General features: G+C 40.3%; 1 protein-coding gene across 2 annotated transcripts; it reads right to left on the bottom strand.

Annotated features, from left to right (window-relative positions):
* Window positions 1-693: 693 nt before the first annotated feature.
* Window positions 694-22,043, bottom strand: LOC128372448 (E3 ubiquitin-protein ligase RNF166). Of its 2 annotated transcripts, XM_053332505.1 has the most exons (7): window positions 21,585-22,043; window positions 21,220-21,497; window positions 5,359-5,515; window positions 4,524-4,636; window positions 3,320-3,434; window positions 2,244-2,351; window positions 694-823 (listed from the first exon to the last, which is right to left on the bottom strand). In XM_053332505.1, exons 2-7 carry the CDS (start codon window positions 21,399-21,401, stop codon window positions 758-760), a joined length of 741 nt encoding a protein of 246 aa, XP_053188480.1. In that variant the 5' UTR covers window positions 21,402-21,497; window positions 21,585-22,043; the 3' UTR covers window positions 694-757. The 2 variants fall into 2 exon arrangements, with proteins under 2 accessions (XP_053188480.1, XP_053188479.1); XM_053332504.1 differs by having other exon boundaries at window positions 21,220-22,043.
* Between the last annotated feature and the right edge of the window lie 182 nt (window positions 22,044-22,225).

Raw genomic sequence — 22,225 nt, 5'->3', positions numbered from 1 at the left:
AACCTTCACCTCTAACCTGCTGAGCATGACCATTAGAAGATAGCCACCTGACAGCCAGGTCAACAAGCTGCTGCTACTGCTGTTGTTACTAATGTGATTTTGTCGTGCAAAATACTACACCAGCTTTATAGCAGGTGTTACTGTTTGTGGAGATAATAGTGAAGAGGTGTTGATTCTTTGTATTTTAGACTATGAAGTTATTTTAACACTATAACAGACTGAGCATCAACCTCGTTACTCAGTGAGTACCAGCAGTCAGTGACCTGTGATCCTGTAAAGACCTGGATCAGTGATGAAGGTTTTAGAGTCAGCATGCTTCAAGATGTTTCAAACTCACAGACAAAACATTTTCCATGGAGATAGCCCTTCATGCTGTGACTGGTAGTCCAGATGGCTGCTGTCAGGAGCACTGACACTGTGAGTGGATGGACTGTTTCCAAGCCATGGGTGATGTCCAATTTTAAGTTGCTTATCTTGATCACTTGGTCACTGGATCCATACCAAATCCACAGAATGCTTTGTCTTCAAAACTTCAAATCCAAATGGATCAGTGAAAAGATGAATGAGTGGCTGCACTGCTACACCAGGAGAGACTCCTTGGCGTGAGGTCATCACCAAATCCTAAGTCAGCTGGACTGCTCTGTAATGTGGATCTGAACCTGGCAGGGTCAGGTGTGTTTGCTGGGTGGAATAACAGCAGCAGTGCAGAGGGATGAGGTGGAGCAGATGCTAATGTAGACAGGGTGGTGTTGATGTGTCAGTTTTCAGCCAGTGACAGTGCCAGAGCTGCCTGCAGTGCTGCCTCTTCATCAATACTGTAGTCCTGAAAACACATACACACAAGAATGCTGATGTTAATGTAGAGCACACATAATGTAACCCTGACCTTATCAAACCACCTCTAGACCATTCATGATCAAAGCAGTCTCATCTGTTTGTATTGGTCGGATTCAAACTCCCTGATTTCAGTTTAAGCCTCAAAGTTCCTCTCAAATCACTGTTGGGTCTGAAAATAAACAATGAGCAATTTGACAAACCCACATTTATTAATACTGTTATTATTATTATTATTATTATTATTATTAGTAGTAGTAGTAGTAGTAGTAGTAGTAGTAGTGGTAGTAGTGGTAGTAGCAGTAGTATCAGTAGTAGTAGTAGTAGTAGTAGTAGTAGTAGTAGTAGTAGTGGTGGTAGTAGTAGTAGTAGTAGCAGTAGTAGCAGTAGTTGTAGTAGTAGTAGTAGTAGCAGTAGAAGTATGGAAAGCCCTTTGAACATTTATTCCATATCCTTGATATCAAACGTAAGTTTCCTCTACTAGTTCGGTCTTTGGCAGCACTAGTTGGACATTTTGTTGAACTAGTTGGCTATTTTGCCGTAGCTGTAAATACTGAATCGAGAGTACACTAAGGAGTTTAAAGGGGCGGTAAACACATGTGTAATCAGTTTTTAAATATCTAATTGTTAAATAGGTAAAAATTCATTTTAACCATATTTACCGCTCCCCCAGTTGTTGACTATAATCACATGATAGCTACTGTACTTTCCATACAGTAGTAGTAGCAGCAGCAGCAGTAGTAGTAGTAGTAGTAGTAGTAGTAGGGGTGGTTGTAGTAGTAGTAATAGTAGTAGTAGTAGTATTACAAAACATAAATATCAGTTTTTTAATAGACGATTGGTGAAAGATATAAGCTGTGATATTCTATTCATTTTATTCAAGTACAACACCCTCTACATCTGCATCTCATCTTTTTATTGTATGTAACCTTTTTAATTGCTTTTTTAGTGGGTCGTGTTTTTATCTGGTTGTTTTTATCTGTTTTTGAAGCTCAAATAGAGTGGCACCTGGAATGTCATTATATGGAATATATAATGACAATAAAGCTTTTCTATCAATCTAACTCTCACAGTCCAGCTACTTTCTACAGAGGTCCCGATGAAAAACTTCACAGTGTTGTGTGGATTATCCAGAGGGGTGGACCTTCTGGAAAGAGATTATAAAATGTTACTTTGGAATGATGTGAGTACCACGAGCTGAATTCTATTCACTTCTATTGTATTGGGGTGGAGGCAGAAATCTCAAAACCTGGACCAAAACTCTGCATGGAGATAAAAGTAGAAGAAAGTTTGCCATCTAGCTGCAGAATCATACTATGTTTAGCAAGTTATGATGGTTTGATTTCATTACAGTAGACGTTACAAATGATATTTTAAAAAGACAGAAACAATAACAGCGCTGGACTTACAACAAAGGTGTCATAAGAGAACTTGTGTCTGTGGAGGAGATGCTGGAGGAAGTTTGAGCTCTTATAGCTGGGATCTCCCCATGGCATAGCTGAACACACAGGACACACCTGAAGATACAAGCACACAGCTCACTCACAGAGAGTCACACGGCACAGCTTTAACTATGGCTGCAACTAACCATTATTTTCTTAATTGGCAGGATTATTGAATTAGTTGTTTGGTCTATAAAATGTGAATGGTGACATCTTCAAATGTATTTTTTAACAATCCACAACCCACAGATATTTAGTTTACTGTCATAGAGTACTAAAGAGAGATTTAAGAACATTTAATAAGTTATTTAATCAGAGAATTCCATTTTTTAAATGTCTCAAAATGATTAGCTGATGATAAAAATAATTGCAATGAATAATTGGAATTTGAAACGGCTGTGGCTCAGGAGGTAGAGCAGTCATCCACCCATCGGAAGATTGGCGGTTCAATTCCTGGCTCCTCCAGTCCACGTCAATGTGCCCTTGGGCAAGATACTCCAAATTGCTCCTGTTGCTATGCCAACAGTGTGTGAATGTTTATGAATGAATGGTATATGAATGGTTAGGTTCCTTCTGATGAGCAGGTTGGCACCCTGTGTGGTAGTGTATGAATGTGTATGAATGTGTGTGAATGTGACATGTAGTGTAAAAGTGCTTTGAGTGGTCATAAGTATAGTCCATTTACAATAACTATTGTTGGTTTAGAGACTGTGCTGACAGGAAGGTGCAGAGGCACAGAGACAGAGGCTTGTGTCTAAAATAGTGATTATATGCTGACTGTCTTCCTACTCAAACATTACAAATATTAACAAATATTAATGATAACAAATGATCCTCTCACTTGTCCACTCTCCTTTTTATCAGCTGATCTGGTAGGTTGGTTACATAACAGCTGTTCAAATTTCAACACATTGAAATAAATTCCCATCACAGAATATTGGTTCTAGCTCCACCAAGAATGTGCAGTCAGAATGAATGCCAAGCTTGCTGTCTGTTGGAAAGTGTGATAACGTAATGTGTTTTATTCCAGAAAAGGTTCTTACCACTTTATTAGGGTCATTATGGTGGTTGTCCATACAGTGCTTCACCAGTTCCTGCTGGTCCAGGTTTCTGGCCCCACAGAATGGACACACAAATGTTGACCGGTTTGGAATATTGCTACATATGTGAGGACACACACACACAAACAGAAGATGTGAATCAACATAAACTGGAAGCAAATTGAATTATTATGTTGGGGGATTTTATCTATCTACACAATAAAGATCCAGACCTCCTGGTGCTTTAGCAGTGTGGGTGACTGCTAGCAGAGGCAAAAAATATAGAAAGAATAAAAGAAACACAGAAAGACGAAAAGAAAGAAATAGACAATGATAAAGAAAGAAATACTTTTGATGTCCTTGAATAAAAATGAGAGCAGCACAGGACAGTACTGTACTGGGGGAAGACAGGGAGGGGGATCACCAGAGGAGCCCCTTCTCATTTTAATATGATACAATAGACATTGCCTGGTTATACTTAAAGACTGTGTAAAGTGAATTCAGACATTTTCTTCTAAACACATTAAATAGGTCATAAATGTATTTCTAAAAAGGTGTAAAAAGCATTTCAACCATTTAGATTTGAATTGTGGAGCTAGGCTTCACAAACTGTGTTTCAAGATTTCTGTGTTCAGGATTTAGTGGGCGGGTCTGAAAATCATTAGCATAAAACCGCCCCTGCTGCTGTAGAGGTATAAATACATTCACACACTACTACTACTACTACAGTCTACAGTTAGCCAGTTAGCTGAGTTAGCCACCGAGCTAGCAGCTGAGTTAGCAGCAGAAAGCTCTCAGATGTAGTGTCCATATTTCGGGTAGAGGTGGTGACTTTGAGTGACAGGTGACACTTGGTAGGGGGCGGGGTTTCAGCGAACTTGGCGGACACTCCCACAGTGTTTGGTAGCATAGAAAAAGGCTGAGTTTTACACAACTTTGAAGCCTAATTTAGCAATTTTTTTAATCATTCAAATTTGGCAGGGTGGTTAACGACACACTTTTTTGTGGTATGTCAAACTCAGAACACATATTTATTCTTACTTTACACTGACTTTAAGAGGCACAATCCAATCACTAGTTTTTCTGCATCTGATAAAAGAAAGAGAGAAATGAGAAGAGTTTATGTGGGTGATGACCCACATAATGAGGGAGCAGGAGGAGCAGGAGAGTACTGAACATACGTTTAAGCAGCTGAGACTCAGTATACCTTGGTATAGGTTGGGAGGTGGGTACCACAGGGACAAACTTGGGACAGTTGGCTATCTGCTCCTGGACTTTAGAACACGAAGAAATGTGGGACCTCATCTTTACCAGAGACACCTGAGAATAAACACACACAGTTAGGTTTGTAGAGTGTTTTCACTCAGCTGACCTACAGTTACAGGAGAATTACACTATCTGCAGGGCTGTGTTCATTTAGCCACAGCTGTCTCATTAGTGCTACACAGTGTCATGTCAGAGGAGTCTGACTGGCTGCAGCTGTCCTGTCCATACATACTGTGCAGTCATCATTCATAATATGTCAACACGTCAACCCATAAAATAGCACTGTTTAATATTACAAATGATAACTGAGCTCCTGTAAATGTCAAATAACACATTCTGTCTAAGTACACTAAACACATGTTCTGTTTTGCAGATTTGTTTTAATGCAATGTGTTCTCTTTTTTTGTGATTAACATTTTTTATTTTCATTATTCAACAATAACAATAAAACAATAATCCCACCCCCAACAATCAAACCGCTCCCCAGTCATCACCATCCACACTGATCCCTTTCTGGTTATCAACATATACCATTGTGCTCCTTCATGTACAGCTGTTACAGCTACGCTAATGCAATGTGTGCCATAAATGTTTCACCACAGCTCTAAAATTTAAAAAAAGAATGCAAATGCTTTACTATATATGAGGCAAAATAAAAAAGTACATTTTATTCTTATGGTTGTTATGAGTTATATTATGTAATCAAATGCATCCATCATGGAGACTAGCACATATGGTCTGGTTAATGAATGGTCATGTAGCCAGTGGATGTGTACCTTCTTGCTACAGCCCCTGCAGGGAGCTTTGTATGAGGCCAGCTGCTTCTCCACGCTGCTGGAGCGCTCCACTTTCTTGGGGTCAAAGGGGACCCGACAGAGAGGGCAAAGTGGGGAGGCCACCTGTAGACATGGCTGCAGACACTCCCCACAGAACCTGGAACAGAAGAGAGAGCATCACTGCATCCATCCTTCCTAGGTACGTGTGAAAAAGCTGAGCTAAAAAGGAAGCACGCATGATGACAGACCTATTCCAGTAACAGCATTAAAAACCAAGTAGACTGCAAGGAACTGTGTTTATGAGACACTCTGTGAATGCTAAAAGAAAGAATTTGTGCAACAGAAAACGTACCCAGTGTGATAGTGATAAAGTAATGCTGACATGTGTAGGTTTACTCAGAGTAGAAGTGTTGCTGCCTCCATTATTACCTCACTGTCAGTCTGCATTTGCATGTTTGCTTTTTCAATAAGGTGTTCCACAAGGCAGAAGTATGAGACTCTCTGGGATCATTTCATTCATTTATCATCATGTAATGAATACATCTGTGCTGACTAGTCCTGTAATGAGTGGATTTAAATGAAACATGGTGACTGTTGTTCACAGTTTACAATGTTAAGGTTGTAAATACCCTGGCACAGTTCTTGACTCTCAGGTGAGCTACAGATTATATGTTCAAGATGTCCTCAGAAAGCTCAACAGACTCAGTGTTAGTCAGCACATATTAGAACTAGTGTACAAAGCTCTTGTATACTTGTTTTCATCTTCCTGTCTGGTCCACTCACATAAATTGTAGATCTAAGAATATACTTTCCAGGATTGTTCTAATATCTGAAGAGTAGCTCACACCAAAAATCCTTGATTGAACTTTTTACATTAAGAACAAGGAAGAAAGCAGTGAATATACTGGCAAAGAGCTGCCATCTACTTCAGTGAAGGTGCTATAGATACCTCTGTTAACTAAAAATGTATTAAAGAAGTCCTTCATCCCAAATGCCAACAATATTCTTAACTGACTGGTGAGATGTAAGCCACAGGTATGAAGTGTTTGTTACACGGTCTGCTTCACTGCTTCTTTCTTGTAACAATCATATAGAGTGTGTCTTCATGTTCTGTTCAACTGACAGACAGTTTTCCACCCAAGTGGATACTACACACACCATATTATACCTCACTTTTAAACTCAAATAATAAAATAATGATAAATTCCAGTCTAAAGTTACCAGAACCTAAAATTATATCTTTACATTTCTGTCTGAAGTCATAGCAACAGTAACAAAAAATGCCATACATACAATATACAACAGGAAACAGGAAATATGGCAGACAAACAAATGTATAATAAAGGCATTTTGGTGAGTGGATCAATTATCATCATTTTCTTGGGATGGTGTGATGGTTCAAAGTGTACTCCATGAATAAATATTCCAGCTACATTAAGCACTTCAGTTGGCTTAATGACACTAGAAGGTGTGTGTGGGGCACAGCATAGGTTTCTATAATGAAATTAGACTTCTACCATATTTAGGATGCTTTTATGTTGAAATCAAAAACTGCACCAGGACTGCTCAGTTCATCTGATCCAATGGTGAAGCTGCTGAGTTTCACAATATCTGGTGCATCACAGTCTCCATCTCTGTGTCACAAACACAAGGTTTCTACTCTAGGCACATAAATTAGTTTCACTTTCATGTCTGACAGATGAAAACATGGAGGCACTAAGAGAGACAATACACAGAATGTGTTGAAGCTCTGTTTCCCTGTGTAAGTACACACAAGCATTAGTGTTTCCAGAAGTTTCTTCTATCACTATCAGCAGCAGGAGTAAAAAATAGCTGCATTTTCCCTTTAACTAGAAATAGAAGTGAGTCTAGCTGAGGTCTGGTCTGCTTTTTGTTGCTCTTGTCAGCTGCAGACTGAGTAAGATTACAAATAAACCTCTCTGGCTATCTCCTCTCTGATGACAGTGAAGCCAATAATATCATTATCCCATCAGTTATACATTTATATTATATATTACTCTCATTGCCATTTATTTATTACACTTGCGTGTGGCTGTGCGCGAGGGGGGGGGGGGGGGGGGGGTTGATTGTGATAACGTGTGATTGCTAAATGGGATAATATGTGATGAAGTATCTGCAAGAGAGAAACACTGTCTCACTCTGTGCACACTACTGCTGTAATGTGCAACTTAGTGACATTAAAGTTTGATTTGATTTGATTTCACAATGTAGCTTAACTGCAGCATGGTCAAAGATCCTCCAAAGATGCTTTGTTAGAAAAGTACCCTTCATTCCTTCATTCAGGTATAAATCATTATATAACAGCTGCTTAGAAAACACAGTTTCACAGATAGATATATTTGTGTAAAGCAGCAGACTGGTTTATAGCCTCATCCTCATGCCTGTCATCTGAATGTACACTCACATCTACCAACCTGTAAAGTAACACAGACCATTTTAATCAGTGCAGTGACTGACAACTTGTGTGCTGTTGTTTTAAATCATTTTGTTTCCACCTGTAGACAGACAGGTGCTGCCATTGTGTCACATGATGTCACATGAGGTCACATGATGTCACCTATCAGACAAGCTTCCCTCTTTTGTTCACTGGAACACTAAACTGAGTTTAACTAAAGGTAAACATAAAACACTTCAGCTGTCTCTCTCAAAACCTGTACACATCTTTTTCCACCATTTTTGAGTTGTTGTTTTTAAATAATTGAATATTTAAGGATAATATAAGAGGTGTAATTTGTATTTTTAGTTGATGAATGAAATGGCTGATAATTAAAGCCATAAAGGTATATGATATTTAACTACCTCTGTCTCCACTGACTTAGGTCAAGACAGCCCTGTAGTGAACACAGCATCAGGACGGCTCAGAACACCCTCTGGTCAGAGTCACCTTTGACCCTCAGATGAGAAAATTGAAGCAGGTCTGATAGAGACAAACAGGGTCTTTCTCTTGGACAAACAAAGATCCATTAACATTCCATGGGACAGAATCAAGGCTTTGAGCTAATTACAGAGGGACCGTTAAGGGATAATTCACTTGGTAAGAATGAGCCAGTTTGTCCCCCTTCCCATTCTTCCGGTCATAAGGTTAACCCGAGGCATGGAAGATGGCCTTTCTCACCCCAAACCCGGAGACTCTGGTCTTATGAGGGGTCTCATGAGAAGCTTGTAAGCCATCAAGTCTTCCATGGGCAACCAAGGGTGAGCAGAACTACATAAAGTAACGAAAAACAGACGTGGTGTCTCCTTCGGACGTCATAATTTATCAAAGAGACTCCTTCTCCTCAGAGAAGAATCACACAGAACAACGGTCGTAAATTAAAAGACATTCCTGACTTCTCCCCCTCTGTGTCTCTCGAAAGCACACAGAGCATGAGAATGAGAAAATTAGTGTTAAATACTTAAATAAGAACATCTTAGTGAAAAGTATGGTTTAAACAATACCAATTACTTATATCCTTATCAATTACCTAAACCTCCACTGTAACAGCTATTACAGCGATCATAGATAAATGTGTATTTGGAGAACTGTGATTATACTTTCTTACTTACTTTAGTTACTTACTTAGTAAATTTTGGTATGAAAATGTTTGTTTAATGTGAGAAAGTGCTACATTGATGTTATGCTTACATTTTGGTGATAATCAATTATCTATCATGGAATAAGTAGAACAACAATGTGTTATGTCTGATCATATTAATCCTCTTCAGGTTGTAATGAATGGCAGCTTGATGAATCAAGCTGATGTCATATTAATAACAGAATAATACATCCTGTGTTCTGTGTCAATAGATTATAGTATGCATTTTATAATCAGGATCAAATACTGAATGAATGATGATGATGAAAAGTTACATGGTAAAAGCTGGAAATTAGATCCTCAGAGTAGCTGTGATGAATCTGATTGGCTGACACAACAGCCCTCCTTAGGGACAAAACCCAGCTGCACTCATGGATCTGTCTCTTGTCTCTTGCGTCTCTTGCCCTCTCGTCCTCTTCCCCCTTTTTTGGTCTTAGCATGACCTGAACCGGACTCAGCATGACCCGAACCAGCGGTCTTGCTCTGTCCATCTTTTCTTTCTTCTCCTCACACACTTAGTTTAATCTTTAGTTATTCTTCATCTAAGTTTTCTTAAGTTTTGTAATCTTGTAACTGTCACCAGCAACGTCTAGAAAAAGGCCCTTTAAGTGAACAGGTCATTAAGTTTTGCATTCAGCCTGTTTTTGACATTTTTGATGATTTTGACGCTGAGATCTCTCCAGAAAGAGAGCTAGTTAAATTAGACCCTTCCCCCATCTTTCATCAACCTGAGAGAACTTTTGAGCAGACAAACGTCTGTCAACCCTACGACTCATCATAACCGAGAGGAACAAAGTCTGCCAGCGGAAAACGACCGGAACCAGGCAGTCTGACGGAGGCCAGCCGACCCGGACATCGAACCCCGCCCGAATCTGCGACGCTGTCTGAGATCTTCCACTTGGTGTGCGTTACGCGTGGTTCTGCAGGACGGACAGCTGAGGGACCCTCCACGGATGAAAGTAGGATCCAAATATTGCATTAATCAAGGGTTGATGTCAGATCGAGTAATTCAAATTTCCTTTAAAATTAAGGCTCAGTAAAACTTATAGACTAAGTTTCTTAGCTTCCACATAATTACATATCTTTCATTTAAGTTCATCATTCACCATCATCTTTCATTCATGTTGCTATATCGAGTAACCTCTTGAATTCATATTGTATTGTACCATCACATTTATTTATACATCATTGGTTAGTAGTGTGTAGTTAATAAAACCCATAAACTCAATCAATTGTGTATGTCTATTCTTTGAAGTGATACAGGGGATCTATTGAACCGTAGAGCCACGAACTTTAGATATTTGACTGATTCAGAAATGTATTGATTTATTAATTATTATGATTTATTGATTTATTAATTGGCTAATCAAACAACCAATTAAGTAAAATCTTTTCCTTCATACGAAGGTGGTGCCCCTTATTACGAGAGCTATTTTCAATATCTTTAAGATATACCTATATTCCGCTACATTATATGGTGCCCCGTGTGAGGCCGGTTTTTAATATCACTGTATTCACTTCAAAGAAAAACATGACGATTGAATTAACACTCATGGCATATCTCTACTGTTGCTGACTTTCTGCTTGTTGCTGGTTTGTGTGTGAGCATCTTTAAATCTTTAAGCCTGTAAACTCATGATTTAAACTAAGCATTTGAATTGTGAAGCTGAAAAAAATTAATTCGCTTAGCCGTAAGCCACCTCTCGTCCTCCGGTGGCGACAGAGTGCAGGAAGCGCATAAATCGACTTTAAAACAATAGATGTAGCGTCTGCAGCCTACACATGTTGTTGTTTTCAAAGTCTGCATGCATATAGCGTAATACACGCTTATTAATAATAGGCCTTTGGTGGATAACGGCTATCTGCGTGTTCCAGTAGTCCGTTAATCCGCTCTGAGTTGTTGGTAAATTTATCTGCGTGTCCCAGAGAATTTAACCTGCCTAAAACCCTCTGCGTTTTATCGGTTAGCTTAGCTAACTAGCCTGCTAACAACCGGAGCTGCCTGTTGTAGTTTGGCCAAGAGGTTTATTTCTGCTCGGTGTGTCCCGACACCGCGCTGTGTTACATCGGGGAAAAGCCCGTGTTGATCCATGAATAAATACAAGTGTTTGAGCCATTTGTTTTACGCCCCAGAGAGGACGTGTGTTGATAGTAGCAGCTAAATGCTGACGCTAACGCTGTGAAAATACCCTCTACTTCGACTAGTGTGTTAAATTGCTAGTTGCATTTTGTCCAGAGACGGATGTAAAAGAAGCCCGTCTCTGACCTGTCCAAAGCTGCTGTGGTTTGAACCGTTAAGAAATAAAATAGCTGCTTAAACGGACCTGTTGAGCATTATCAGCTAAATGCTGAACCAGCTCTGAGAATATCTCATTATTTTAACTAGGGCTTCATAAGTGCTAGCTGCTAAAATACCAGAAGAGACTTCTGTGAATAATAACGGTTGCTAACGTAACTTCGGTTTGTTGAAGCTGCTGAGGTGAAAGTTTAAAACTGTGCTTTAAGACGGTGCAGAGAGCCGTCCAACACTCTGCTCAGAGACAGAGTAAAGTACACGAGGCCGCCGAGCCTCGTGATCTATTGTTCAGAAGGCCAAAAGAGGTCATTTGTAGAGAGTGAAGCTCTTTCTGTGTCCTGAATCAAAGTGAATAGCCTTTAGCTTAGCAACGGAGGACCTTCAGTGGGCGGTGCTAAAATCGTCAGCTCTGACGACACTGCCTCCGTCTTCCTCTTCCGCTGCTCCACAAATTCGAGAGGATAAAATCCCTATCGCCCCCTAATGGCTGATTTGGTCAACTGTGTTTGAATACCTTTTTGATGCAAATCTTTGTCCATGTAAAAGTAAAGAAGCTGTGTGAACTTTAACCAATTTATTCAAATCTGGTTTAAAGATAATAATTAATTAACAGATTAATTAATTACTAATTTTGGCATTACCTTTTGCCATTGAAATAAATTTGTGTGAAATCTGTTTAAGATTAATAACACTTGTAAACATTACAGCAAACTAGTACAAACTAGTCCTAACAAATAACATTGTTTTACATTTGAATTAAACTGTAACTCTTAAAAGTGACTTTGAATTTCAGTACACACATATCCATATGTGCCCTCCCATCCTCACATCACTTTAAGTTGATTGATTTATTTCATAAAACAAAAAAAACGGTCAATCATTAAATGACTACACATAATATATTTGCTTGCTTCCATACTTTAATATCACATTAATTTAACAGGAGCAAAGCTTACTATTTTAAATTTACTGTCAAAGCAAACAACAGTAAAATTTTGAACCCTTTATCCAAAGTAATTTCAAAGGATTACTTATTAAACTGAATAACTTTAACCCTCATAATAATAATCCTTCTTTGTTTCTGCTTTACAGCAAACATATACAAGCCTATCTATAGTTGTTTACAAACAACTTAGGTAATATACAGATCTTAACTTCAATCTGTGTACTTAGCACAAATTAATTTAGAATTTAATTAAGATTCTTCACTGAGCATCAGATTTCTTAATCAAGTCACCGTCATGTCCAACTCTCAAAATTTAGACATGACTTCTTCAACTGTACCTGAAATCTCAAGCCATGAGGACCCCCTTGAGAATTTGGAGACTACATTAGCAGACATAACTGAGAGTTTGCTGCCTGGCTATGCAACGCATATCCAGCAAACCAACCCCTTTGAAGTTGTGTCAATAATGACTGGCCTTGTTTCAAAGTCCATGTCCAAGCCACTGAAAGATAAAGCACTAACTAAAATGTTAGGTAGTTTAGCTTTTGTAGCAGCCGCACGACTCAAAAATGCCTATGAATTGATTGAACAAACCAGAGCCAATCTGGCAACGCGTGCGCAACAAGCTAAGCAGTTACAACAAGAGAATGAACTTCTCAAACACCACCTGGAGGTGTCCAAACAATCTGCAGCTCAAGCTGAAAAAGAGCTAACAGCTCAATGCATTGAACTTAACAAAGCAAAAGTTGAGTTACAAGAACAGCTGGGTGAGGTAAGTAAGACCCGAGACGAGATCCACACCCACCTTGAACTCGCAGTGGATGAAATTGATAACTTAAAGTTACGAAACCAAGCTTACGCTACCCACCTGGAAGCCAAAGAAAAACAAAATCAACAGCTAAAACAACAATTAGCTGAAGCTAGGGACAGCGCTAAAGAAGCTCGCAAACAACTGGAGATCACTCAGAGTGAGCTCATTTCAGCTAAAAGAGAGCTACAATACTCCCTTGAGATAGATCAAACACGACGAAACGTGTTCAACGACTCTTTCCAGGAGAGCAGACGTGGAGGTGGGTCCTTGCCAGTTTTCTCACCACATATGCCGGCTCCCTTCTGGGCTAGCCAAAATTCTTTTGACCCAGCCAATATGACTCCCCCTCCACCAGCTCACCTGCCATCAGGCACCTATGGTGCACACAGTCTCTCAGATCGAGACCTTGACAAGATCGCACGTAACATACTGCGTTTCGAACCCACTCCTGGTGATTTCCATGACATCACCATGTACTTGAAGGACATCGACTTCTTCTTACGAAAGTTTCCCAACGCTAACCTTGACGACCGACTATACCTTATTAAGGTCACGTCCAACAGCCACGTTAGCAAGTTTATTGAGCGACAGTCTGACTATGTCAGAAACAGCTATGCCCTGCTCCGCCAGGCATTAGAAAGAGAGTTTTCTGACCACACCTTACAGTCTGGCTTAACCGCGGCCTTGGTTGTCAAACAGGAGAGGCAAGAATCTCCTCAACAGTACTACCATCGCCTCCTTCAGGCCTACTTTGGTTCCAGAAATGAGCCTGGAATGGAGGAAGACTTGAACTTCAAAACCCTCTTCATCCAAAACCTCCATCCTGGGACCAGTCGCCATCTTGGAATCATGGCAAACCCACGCACGTCAACCATCCAACAACTGCGTGAACTTGCTTCCTTGGGATTTGCTAAACAAAAGCAATCTCAGATCAAACAATCTAATCCTGTCATCTTAGCCACTGACTCAGAGTCCTTGCCCATGGAACTAGAAGGGGCTTATAATAATATAGGACACAATTCGGCAGCGCCTGCCTCCCAACCTTATCAGTGGGCCAAGTCATCTAGCCAGTCAAGGTCCCCACGAACCCACAAAGGTCGTGTACACACAAGACCATTCTGGCCCAATAGAATACAAGGTCACTCAAAGACCATGAACCTTTACCCTGTGAAATCCCGCCAAGACAGGTTTTCACCTAACAACAGGGAAAATCGTAAAGATGCAAGACGAGACGATGACTCACAAACTCTCTCACAGAAAAACTCCCACGTGACAGGTGAGTCTGAAACCCCAGACCTCAGTCACGAAGAACTTGAAATCTTACGACGTATACTTCGCAAAGTACAGAAAGGAAAGGAAGAAGAAATTCAAAAATCTGACATCTTTGTCATTGATTCGGTGAAACTTGATCCGACTACTCTTGACCACGCCTCCAACCAGCCCCACGAGGTGGTTGAAGTGCTTTGCTTGAACCTCAAGGAACCTGAACTTAAGCCAGCCCAGAACTTGGCTCGAAAAGCTATGACTGATAAACCTGACCAACCACATCAGGGGGGTGAGAAATCCCTTTTCCCCACTGCAGCCTTGGCAGTACAGTCAGACCCAAAAGCTTCGCCTCCTCACAAGGATGCGACAATTATCCTTACTGACCCACCAGCTACACAATTTCTGGGTCACTTGACAGAGAAAGGAGTCAGCCGAAAACATTACATATCCTTGACACTTGAAAATGTCCTTGAACAGGAAGCACTCCTGGACTCTGCCGCTGATATCACTTTGATGTCATCAGCACTTTTCACAAAATTGCAGTCCATCATGCACGAGTCAAACAATGACTTGAAGCTTCGGACTTGTGTTCCGAAGGTCCAACCGTATTCTGTCACGAGTACTACTTTGACAGCATTAGCTTGGATAAAGATAACCATTGGACCAATGAGTGTTGTACACCCAGTGTACCTGTCACCTCTCAACAACATTCCTTTCCTCATTGGCAAAGACTTCCTTGATCGATTTGAGCCTCTGATAGACTTTAAAGGGCTGAAGATTTGGACACAGGTCCGCCAGCCCCTGCCCAGTTCTTTCCCACATGACACAGACTTTCTTTCCCACCCACCCACCCCTTCGATCCTTGCCGTCAATCGGTGTCCACTGGATGTAGAAACTGCGTCTTCTATTCCCCTTCAGTCCTTACCTGCCATGTCTGCCACGCCCCCGCGTTCCATTCCTGGCCTGGTCTCACAGGTCAAGGGCAACCTGGTCGATGCTTCCGACCCACTCACTTCCCCTTCGGCAGTGGTCCCTCGAAAGCACAGGGGGGTACTGCGCAGGCATGCCCATGACTTAACCGAAGCGAGCCACAGAGGTGCCACAGTCACAGACAGTGCACTGAAAGAAGCCACCTATTGTCCACATGTGGAAAAAGACATAGCAGACAACAGCAAAGACTGTTTAATCCCCTATCAGTCTCAACCAACAAACATAGATTACAGAGCAACTACGCACAAAACAATGCGGCTCTCCCCCTGTCAAACAATGACAGACAGACGAACCACTCGTCCGCAACACCTGCCCTATCAACCAGGCAAATCTAATGTTGCGATAGCACATACTAAACACCTTCAGGCTACCTTTGCTTTCGCGCAAAAACACAGAAACAAAAGCGCAGAGAAACAAAACGCCTACTATTACCAAAGAGCACCCCATGACAAACTCCAAGTGGGGGACAAAGTGTTTAACTACACCATAGCTAAACCCATCGTAAAGACTGGCCTGAGAGCAGCAAAACATGCTCAGAAAGAACCAACTTTCAAATGGGTCAGCCCTAACCAAATAAAACTAGACAAAAACCCTATGGGATTTGCTGGAAAACAACACATCCCAGTTAAATCATGAACAGAACAAAGTCCATAAACACCCTGAGGTGCAAATCACTAACAGGGGGGTGGAAATAAATTGTCCTGTATCACAGTCTCCTCAAAATTTCAGAAACCTTTGATAGCAACTTAAAATCAACTGACCACAAGTCTGAAACTCAGGACACTTAGAAACCAAGTGACACCTCCACCTTAAGTTAAGTTCACCACTTACAATTACTCTGTCATTGAGTACAAGTGGGGGTGACGTATTCAAATCAGTTCAAATTATGAGCTCACCTCAGCAGGTTAAACAACCACTTACAAAAGAGAAACCGCTAATTGGGGCTATGCTAACCACAGCCTCAACTGTGTATTGTCCTCTTTTATGTTTAAAATTTACCCTAGTCAACGCCATAAACATTTACGCCATCGAACAGCGTATGAATGAGTTACAGATTAAAATCTCTGGGATCCGAGAACAAATAATCAAGCAGAAATCATAATCAGAAACCATCCAGAAATGTGTAAGGCACAATCTTGGTATTTAACACCCAGAGTGAGATGTTGCTCAAGGCTCTGGGCACAGTAAAATATTTTAATGTTGTACTACAGGTTGATCATGCTCACACACAACTGGTTGCAATGTTACTGTCTGATATGCTGTGATATAATGGGTCTTATGTTGACAAGTGTAAGTGTATATAGTGTTTATCTTTTTACCTCATTTCTCCCTATTGAGTACCAAACCATTACGACACGTTCAAATGACACTAGAGTTTAGCTATCCTCAAGTTACTTAGCAACTATTGATTATTATTGATAAAGTTAATCATTGTAGCTTGAGTGATTCACTGTTATTATTATTTTCATTTCCTCACCTTAATGTCTAATCACTAGACACCCAGGTAGTTATACAGTTTTGAATAATTGAATTTGCCAAGACATCAACCCTGGTTATAGCAATGTCATCATGTGCCACCTGCTTTGCCGCCTTGGATGTCCTCAACTCTGGTGATACAAAGCTCCCCATCGAAGGCGAGATTTGTATCAAGTGGGGGATATGTAGTGAACACAGCATCAGGACGGCTCAGAACACCCTCTGGTCAGAGTCACCTTTGACCCTCAGATGAGAAAATTGAAGCAGGTCTGATAGAGACAAACAGGGTCTTTCTCTTGGACAAACAAAGATCCATTAACATTCCATGGGACAGAATCAAGGCTTTGAGCTAATTACAGAGGGACCGTTAAGGGATAATTCACTTGGTAAGAATGAGCCAGTTTGTCCCCCTTCCCATTCTTCCGGTCATAAGGTTAACCCGAGGCATGGAAGATGGCCTTTCTCACCCCAAACCCGGAGACTCTGGTCTTATGAGGGGTCTCATGAGAAGCTTGTAAGCCATCAAGTCTTCCATGGGCAACCAAGGGTGAGCAGAACTACATAAAGTAACGAAAAACAGACGTGGTGTCTCCTTCGGACGTCATAATTTATCAAAGAGACTCCTTCTCCTCAGAGAAGAATCACACAGAACAACGGTCGTAAATTAAAAGACATTCCTGACTTCTCCCCCTCTGTGTCTCTCGAAAGCACACAGAGCATGAGAATGAGAAAATTAGTGTTAAATACTTAAATAAGAACATCTTAGTGAAAAGTATGGTTTAAACAATACCAATTACTTATATCCTTATCAATTACCTAAACCTCCACTGTAACAGCTATTACAGCGATCATAGATAAATGTGTATTTGGAGAACTGTGATTATACTTTCTTACTTACTTTAGTTACTTACTTAGTAAATTTTGGTATGAAAATGTTTGTTTAATGTGAGAAAGTGCTACATTGATGTTATGCTTACATTTTGGTGATAATCAATTATCTATCATGGAATAAGTAGAACAACAATGTGTTATGTCTGATCATATTAATCCTCTTCAGGTTGTAATGAATGGCAGCTTGATGAATCAAGCTGATGTCATATTAATAACAGAATAATACATCCTGTGTTCTGTGTCAATAGATTATAGTATGCATTTTATAATCAGGATCAAATACTGAATGAATGATGATGATGAAAAGTTACATGGTAAAAGCTGGAAATTAGATCCTCAGAGTAGCTGTGATGAATCTGATTGGCTGACACAACAGCCCTCCTTAGGGACAAAACCCAGCTGCACTCATGGATCTGTCTCTTGTCTCTTGCGTCTCTTGCCCTCTCGTCCTCTTCCCCCTTTTTTGGTCTTAGCATGACCTGAACCGGACTCAGCATGACCCGAACCAGCGGTCTTGCTCTGTCCATCTTTTCTTTCTTCTCCTCACACACTTAGTTTAATCTTTAGTTATTCTTCATCTAAGTTTTCTTAAGTTTTGTAATCTTGTAACTGTCACCAGCAACGTCTAGAAAAAGGCCCTTTAAGTGAACAGGTCATTAAGTTTTGCATTCAGCCTGTTTTTGACATTTTTGATGATTTTGACGCTGAGATCTCTCCAGAAAGAGAGCTAGTTAAATTAGACCCTTCCCCCATCTTTCATCAACCTGAGAGAACTTTTGAGCAGACAAACGTCTGTCAACCCTACGACTCATCATAACCGAGAGGAACAAAGTCTGCCAGCGGAAAACGACCGGAACCAGGCAGTCTGACGGAGGCCAGCCGACCCGGACATCGAACCCCGCCCGAATCTGCGACGCTGTCTGAGATCTTCCACTTGGTGTGCGTTACGCGTGGTTCTGCAGGACGGACAGCTGAGGGACCCTCCACGGATGAAAGTAGGATCCAAATATTGCATTAATCAAGGGTTGATGTCAGATCGAGTAATTCAAATTTCCTTTAAAATTAAGGCTCAGTAAAACTTATAGACTAAGTTTCTTAGCTTCCACATAATTACATATCTTTCATTTAAGTTCATCATTCACCATCATCTTTCATTCATGTTGCTATATCGAGTAACCTCTTGAATTCATATTGTATTGTACCATCACATTTATTTATACATCATTGGTTAGTAGTGTGTAGTTAATAAAACCCATAAACTCAATCAATTGTGTATGTCTATTCTTTGAAGTGATACAGGGGATCTATTGAACCGTAGAGCCACGAACTTTAGATATTTGACTGATTCAGAAATGTATTGATTTATTAATTATTATGATTTATTGATTTATTAATTGGCTAATCAAACAACCAATTAAGTAAAATCTTTTCCTTCATACGAAGGTGGTGCCCCTTATTACGAGAGCTATTTTCAATATCTTTAAGATATACCTATATTCCGCTACAGCCCTGTTATTTACGCTTCATTAAATCAATAAATGCAGACTTATATACAAACCTAACAGGATTTATCTATTTGTTTTTGTGTCTTCCTAATGAAATACGTTTTTCATTTCAATCCATCTCAATTAACTCTGTGCAGAATGGCACAAATACATTTCTTTAAGCTTGCTTAACTTTGATGAAGTCTTACTCTATTCTTCTTGTTCCTTCAGTGGGCTGTTTGAGCCAAAATGTGCACAATGACGTATGTTCATATTCATTTCTCTGTGCTCACCTTACATCTGGTCCAGTATGCAGCTAACACAGGTGTGATGTGGAACGTTGAAGCCTCCAGTGCACAAACACTGAGGATGGACTTTACAGTGAGGTGACTGTTTCATTTATTTAAAAATGAATATGCATATATTCTGGATCAGGAGTAATTGCAATTAAACTTTTTTGGTGGAAAAAACTATTAGCCACGAATGACTATTCAAATCGGTGGGATTTTTAATATCTTAAAATATATTCTGGAGAGGATCCTGAAAAACTCATAAATCTGCATTGACAGGTGCACTTCCTGTCAAAACACATACATACTTAAGTCCTGCATCACTGTGTCACAGAAATATTAGTCAGCAGCTCAGACAGATTATTACTGGAAGATTGTTGAAAGTCAATCTCTTTTATTACTTTGATGGTGGGAAAAAAACAACAATGTAACAAAAAACTGAATTTACTCCTCAGTTCTGCCTCTGGTGGACTGCAGACCTTTCCTGATCCAAGAATATCATGTTTTTAGAGGTCCAAACAGCAAAGCTGAAACCCTTTTGTGTTTGTTAGGATTATAGTTAGCACCTGTGTTTTGATGCTAGGGCCCAACACTCTTGAATCCTGGCATATTCTGCCACTAGGGGGCGCTACAAATGTGAAAGGTTTATATCTATTAATTGGCTGCATGGATTCAATGAAATTCAGTTTGCATGACATTTTACATTCCAAACTTCAAAAATCCAATTGCAGTGATATTCGGTAATTTGTACTGTATGCACATTTAATGTTTCATCGCATTTTTGAAATACACCCGAAACAAGCAATATGGTGTGATTATTTTCTCTATATTTTATTACCAACATTTTGACTGTTGTGAGCATGTTAAGTTTAAACAGACAAAAATACTCCAGTCTGACACATATATGTCATTTGTCTCAAGTTGTATGAAGGTTTGAGGAAACCATGTCTCCTCAGTGGGACAGTCAGGAAGTCTAAGGTTCAGATCCCAGGTAGACCAATTCAAATGTGTGGCAATGTATAAATGTGGTATTCTTTCAAATTCTTCTAAAGGCAAATCAAGCTCTTTGTGCTTGGACCCCAGTCATTATTACTTACATCTATACATGTTAATGTATTTCGTTACACCCTACTGAAGCCATCTTTACTTTTTAAGTTGGTTTACATCCCATCCTCTAAGTTTGATTTTGTACACTGACTTACTGGCCTGGGGATGCAGGCCATTAAGTAGTATGAGGGTTACTATAGAAACGGTGTTACACACAAAAATAAGGCTTTTATGTCTTACAAATAATGTGATTCCATACATAACAGCTGATGTCATGTAATAATATGTTTTATGAGACAGAGAATAAAATAATCATTTTCATTGTAGTTTGAGCTATAGGCCTATGATATTTGGTGAACCAATTATAACATTTGTTAAAAACAACCTTTCTAAATGTCATGTTAAATCTGTTTGGTTCAAATTATAATTCTATATAATTATGTGAAGAACATTTGTGCACTAAAAAGCCCTTCAAAGCCCCGAACAGAAGTCCTCTGCTTCTATCATAACAGTAGTGATGATTGTGCATCAGTGTCATGAATATGACAGTATGACAGTATGACTGGCTGCTGAAGCTGCTGCCAGATGTTTAAAGAGTCATGAACTAAACCAGACCAACTTAACAGTTAATAGAAACAATAGAAAGCTCACTAACATCTGTCTGCTTCCACAAAACAAAGCAGCTGTGCATTTTAAAAGCGACATGGTTCCGTCACTGGATGCGCACAGACAATAACACACATCAAACAAGAAGTAGAGCTACTTTACGTGTGAGCACAGCTGGCGATGCTGACGGGTTTATGGTAGACCTCCAGGCAGATGGGACAGGAGAATTGGCTCTCGACACTCTCCGCCGGGGCTGCCAGTGAACCTGAGCCGCTGTTAGGCTGCTGCTGCTGCTGTCTGAGCTGTGTGCTCGCCGAGACAAAGCTCCGAAACATCGCCATCATGGAGCCGGAGAGGATCTGCAACTGTCGACGACAGCTCGCTGCCCGAGAGAGGAAGCAGTCTAACTGTTCACACTGCTGCCAGCTACTGCATCATCCCTGAAGACATTTCAATACGTGTTCCAAAACGTCATATGTGTTCGAGCAGCTTGTTATAAAATGATGTAGAATAAAGCACAGCATTACTTTTCCCTGGCTGGAGAAGACACGCCGGAGAAGTAAACATTGGGAGCAGGGTGCGTTGGTGAGTGTGAGCGCGCTGCTGGAGGATGACCTGAAATAAAAAGCATAGATCTATAAACATATGCAGGCTATGTGATGCTGTGTCCACGCGCCTATTAGATCAGCGCTGTGGGCCAACCTTCAGTTGGACGCTCGCGAACAGCACGAGAGGCCACAACAAATGCTTTTCACGCGATCTGCTTTGTGGATGTTGGAGTCCAGCTGTTTATTTCCTCACAGGAGTTTACGGTTCTTTCCAAGTGCAATCCCAGAGACAGTTCAGAGGAGTGTAGTATAAACCAGGCCACAAGTCAGGAACAAACCTCGCGTTATCATGATTCCTGCTGAACGTCAGAGCAGTTCACTGATACTGCAAACAGGAGAAACTGAACAAAGCAGTGAGGAGGACATGGTGCATGTTTGTTTATCTCTGATAGTATCAACCCTTCAGACAAAAACTTCACTTTCTGTAAAGGACAGGTTCACAATTTTTCAAATGTGTCTTAACAACAGCCAGGAGCCCAAATAAACATTGAATGATGTTTATCTTGCTGTAATCATTCCTCCTGTTCATACTGACACTTACAATGGACGTGATGGAGGAC

The sequence above is a fragment of the Scomber japonicus genome, chromosome 14 (genome assembly GCF_027409825.1).
Source record: "Scomber japonicus isolate fScoJap1 chromosome 14, fScoJap1.pri, whole genome shotgun sequence".
Lineage (NCBI taxonomy): Eukaryota > Metazoa > Chordata > Actinopteri > Scombriformes > Scombridae > Scomber > Scomber japonicus.
This window is presented reverse-complemented; position numbering and strand designations above follow the sequence as displayed.

Excerpts from the sequence above, each read along its gene's own strand:
- LOC128372448 (XM_053332504.1), bottom strand. The coding sequence starts at position 21,401 with ATGATGGCGATGTTTCGGAGCTTTGTCTCGGCGAGCACACAGCTCAGA. Across the intron at positions 4,637-5,358 it reads GCAGGGGCTGTAGCAAGAAG|GTGTCTCTGGTAAAGATGAG; the intron begins GTACACATCCAC and ends GTTTATTCTCAG. Across the intron at positions 3,435-4,523 it reads ACCTCCCAACCTATACCAAG|CAATATTCCAAACCGGTCAA; the intron begins GTATACTGAGTC and ends TCACATATGTAG.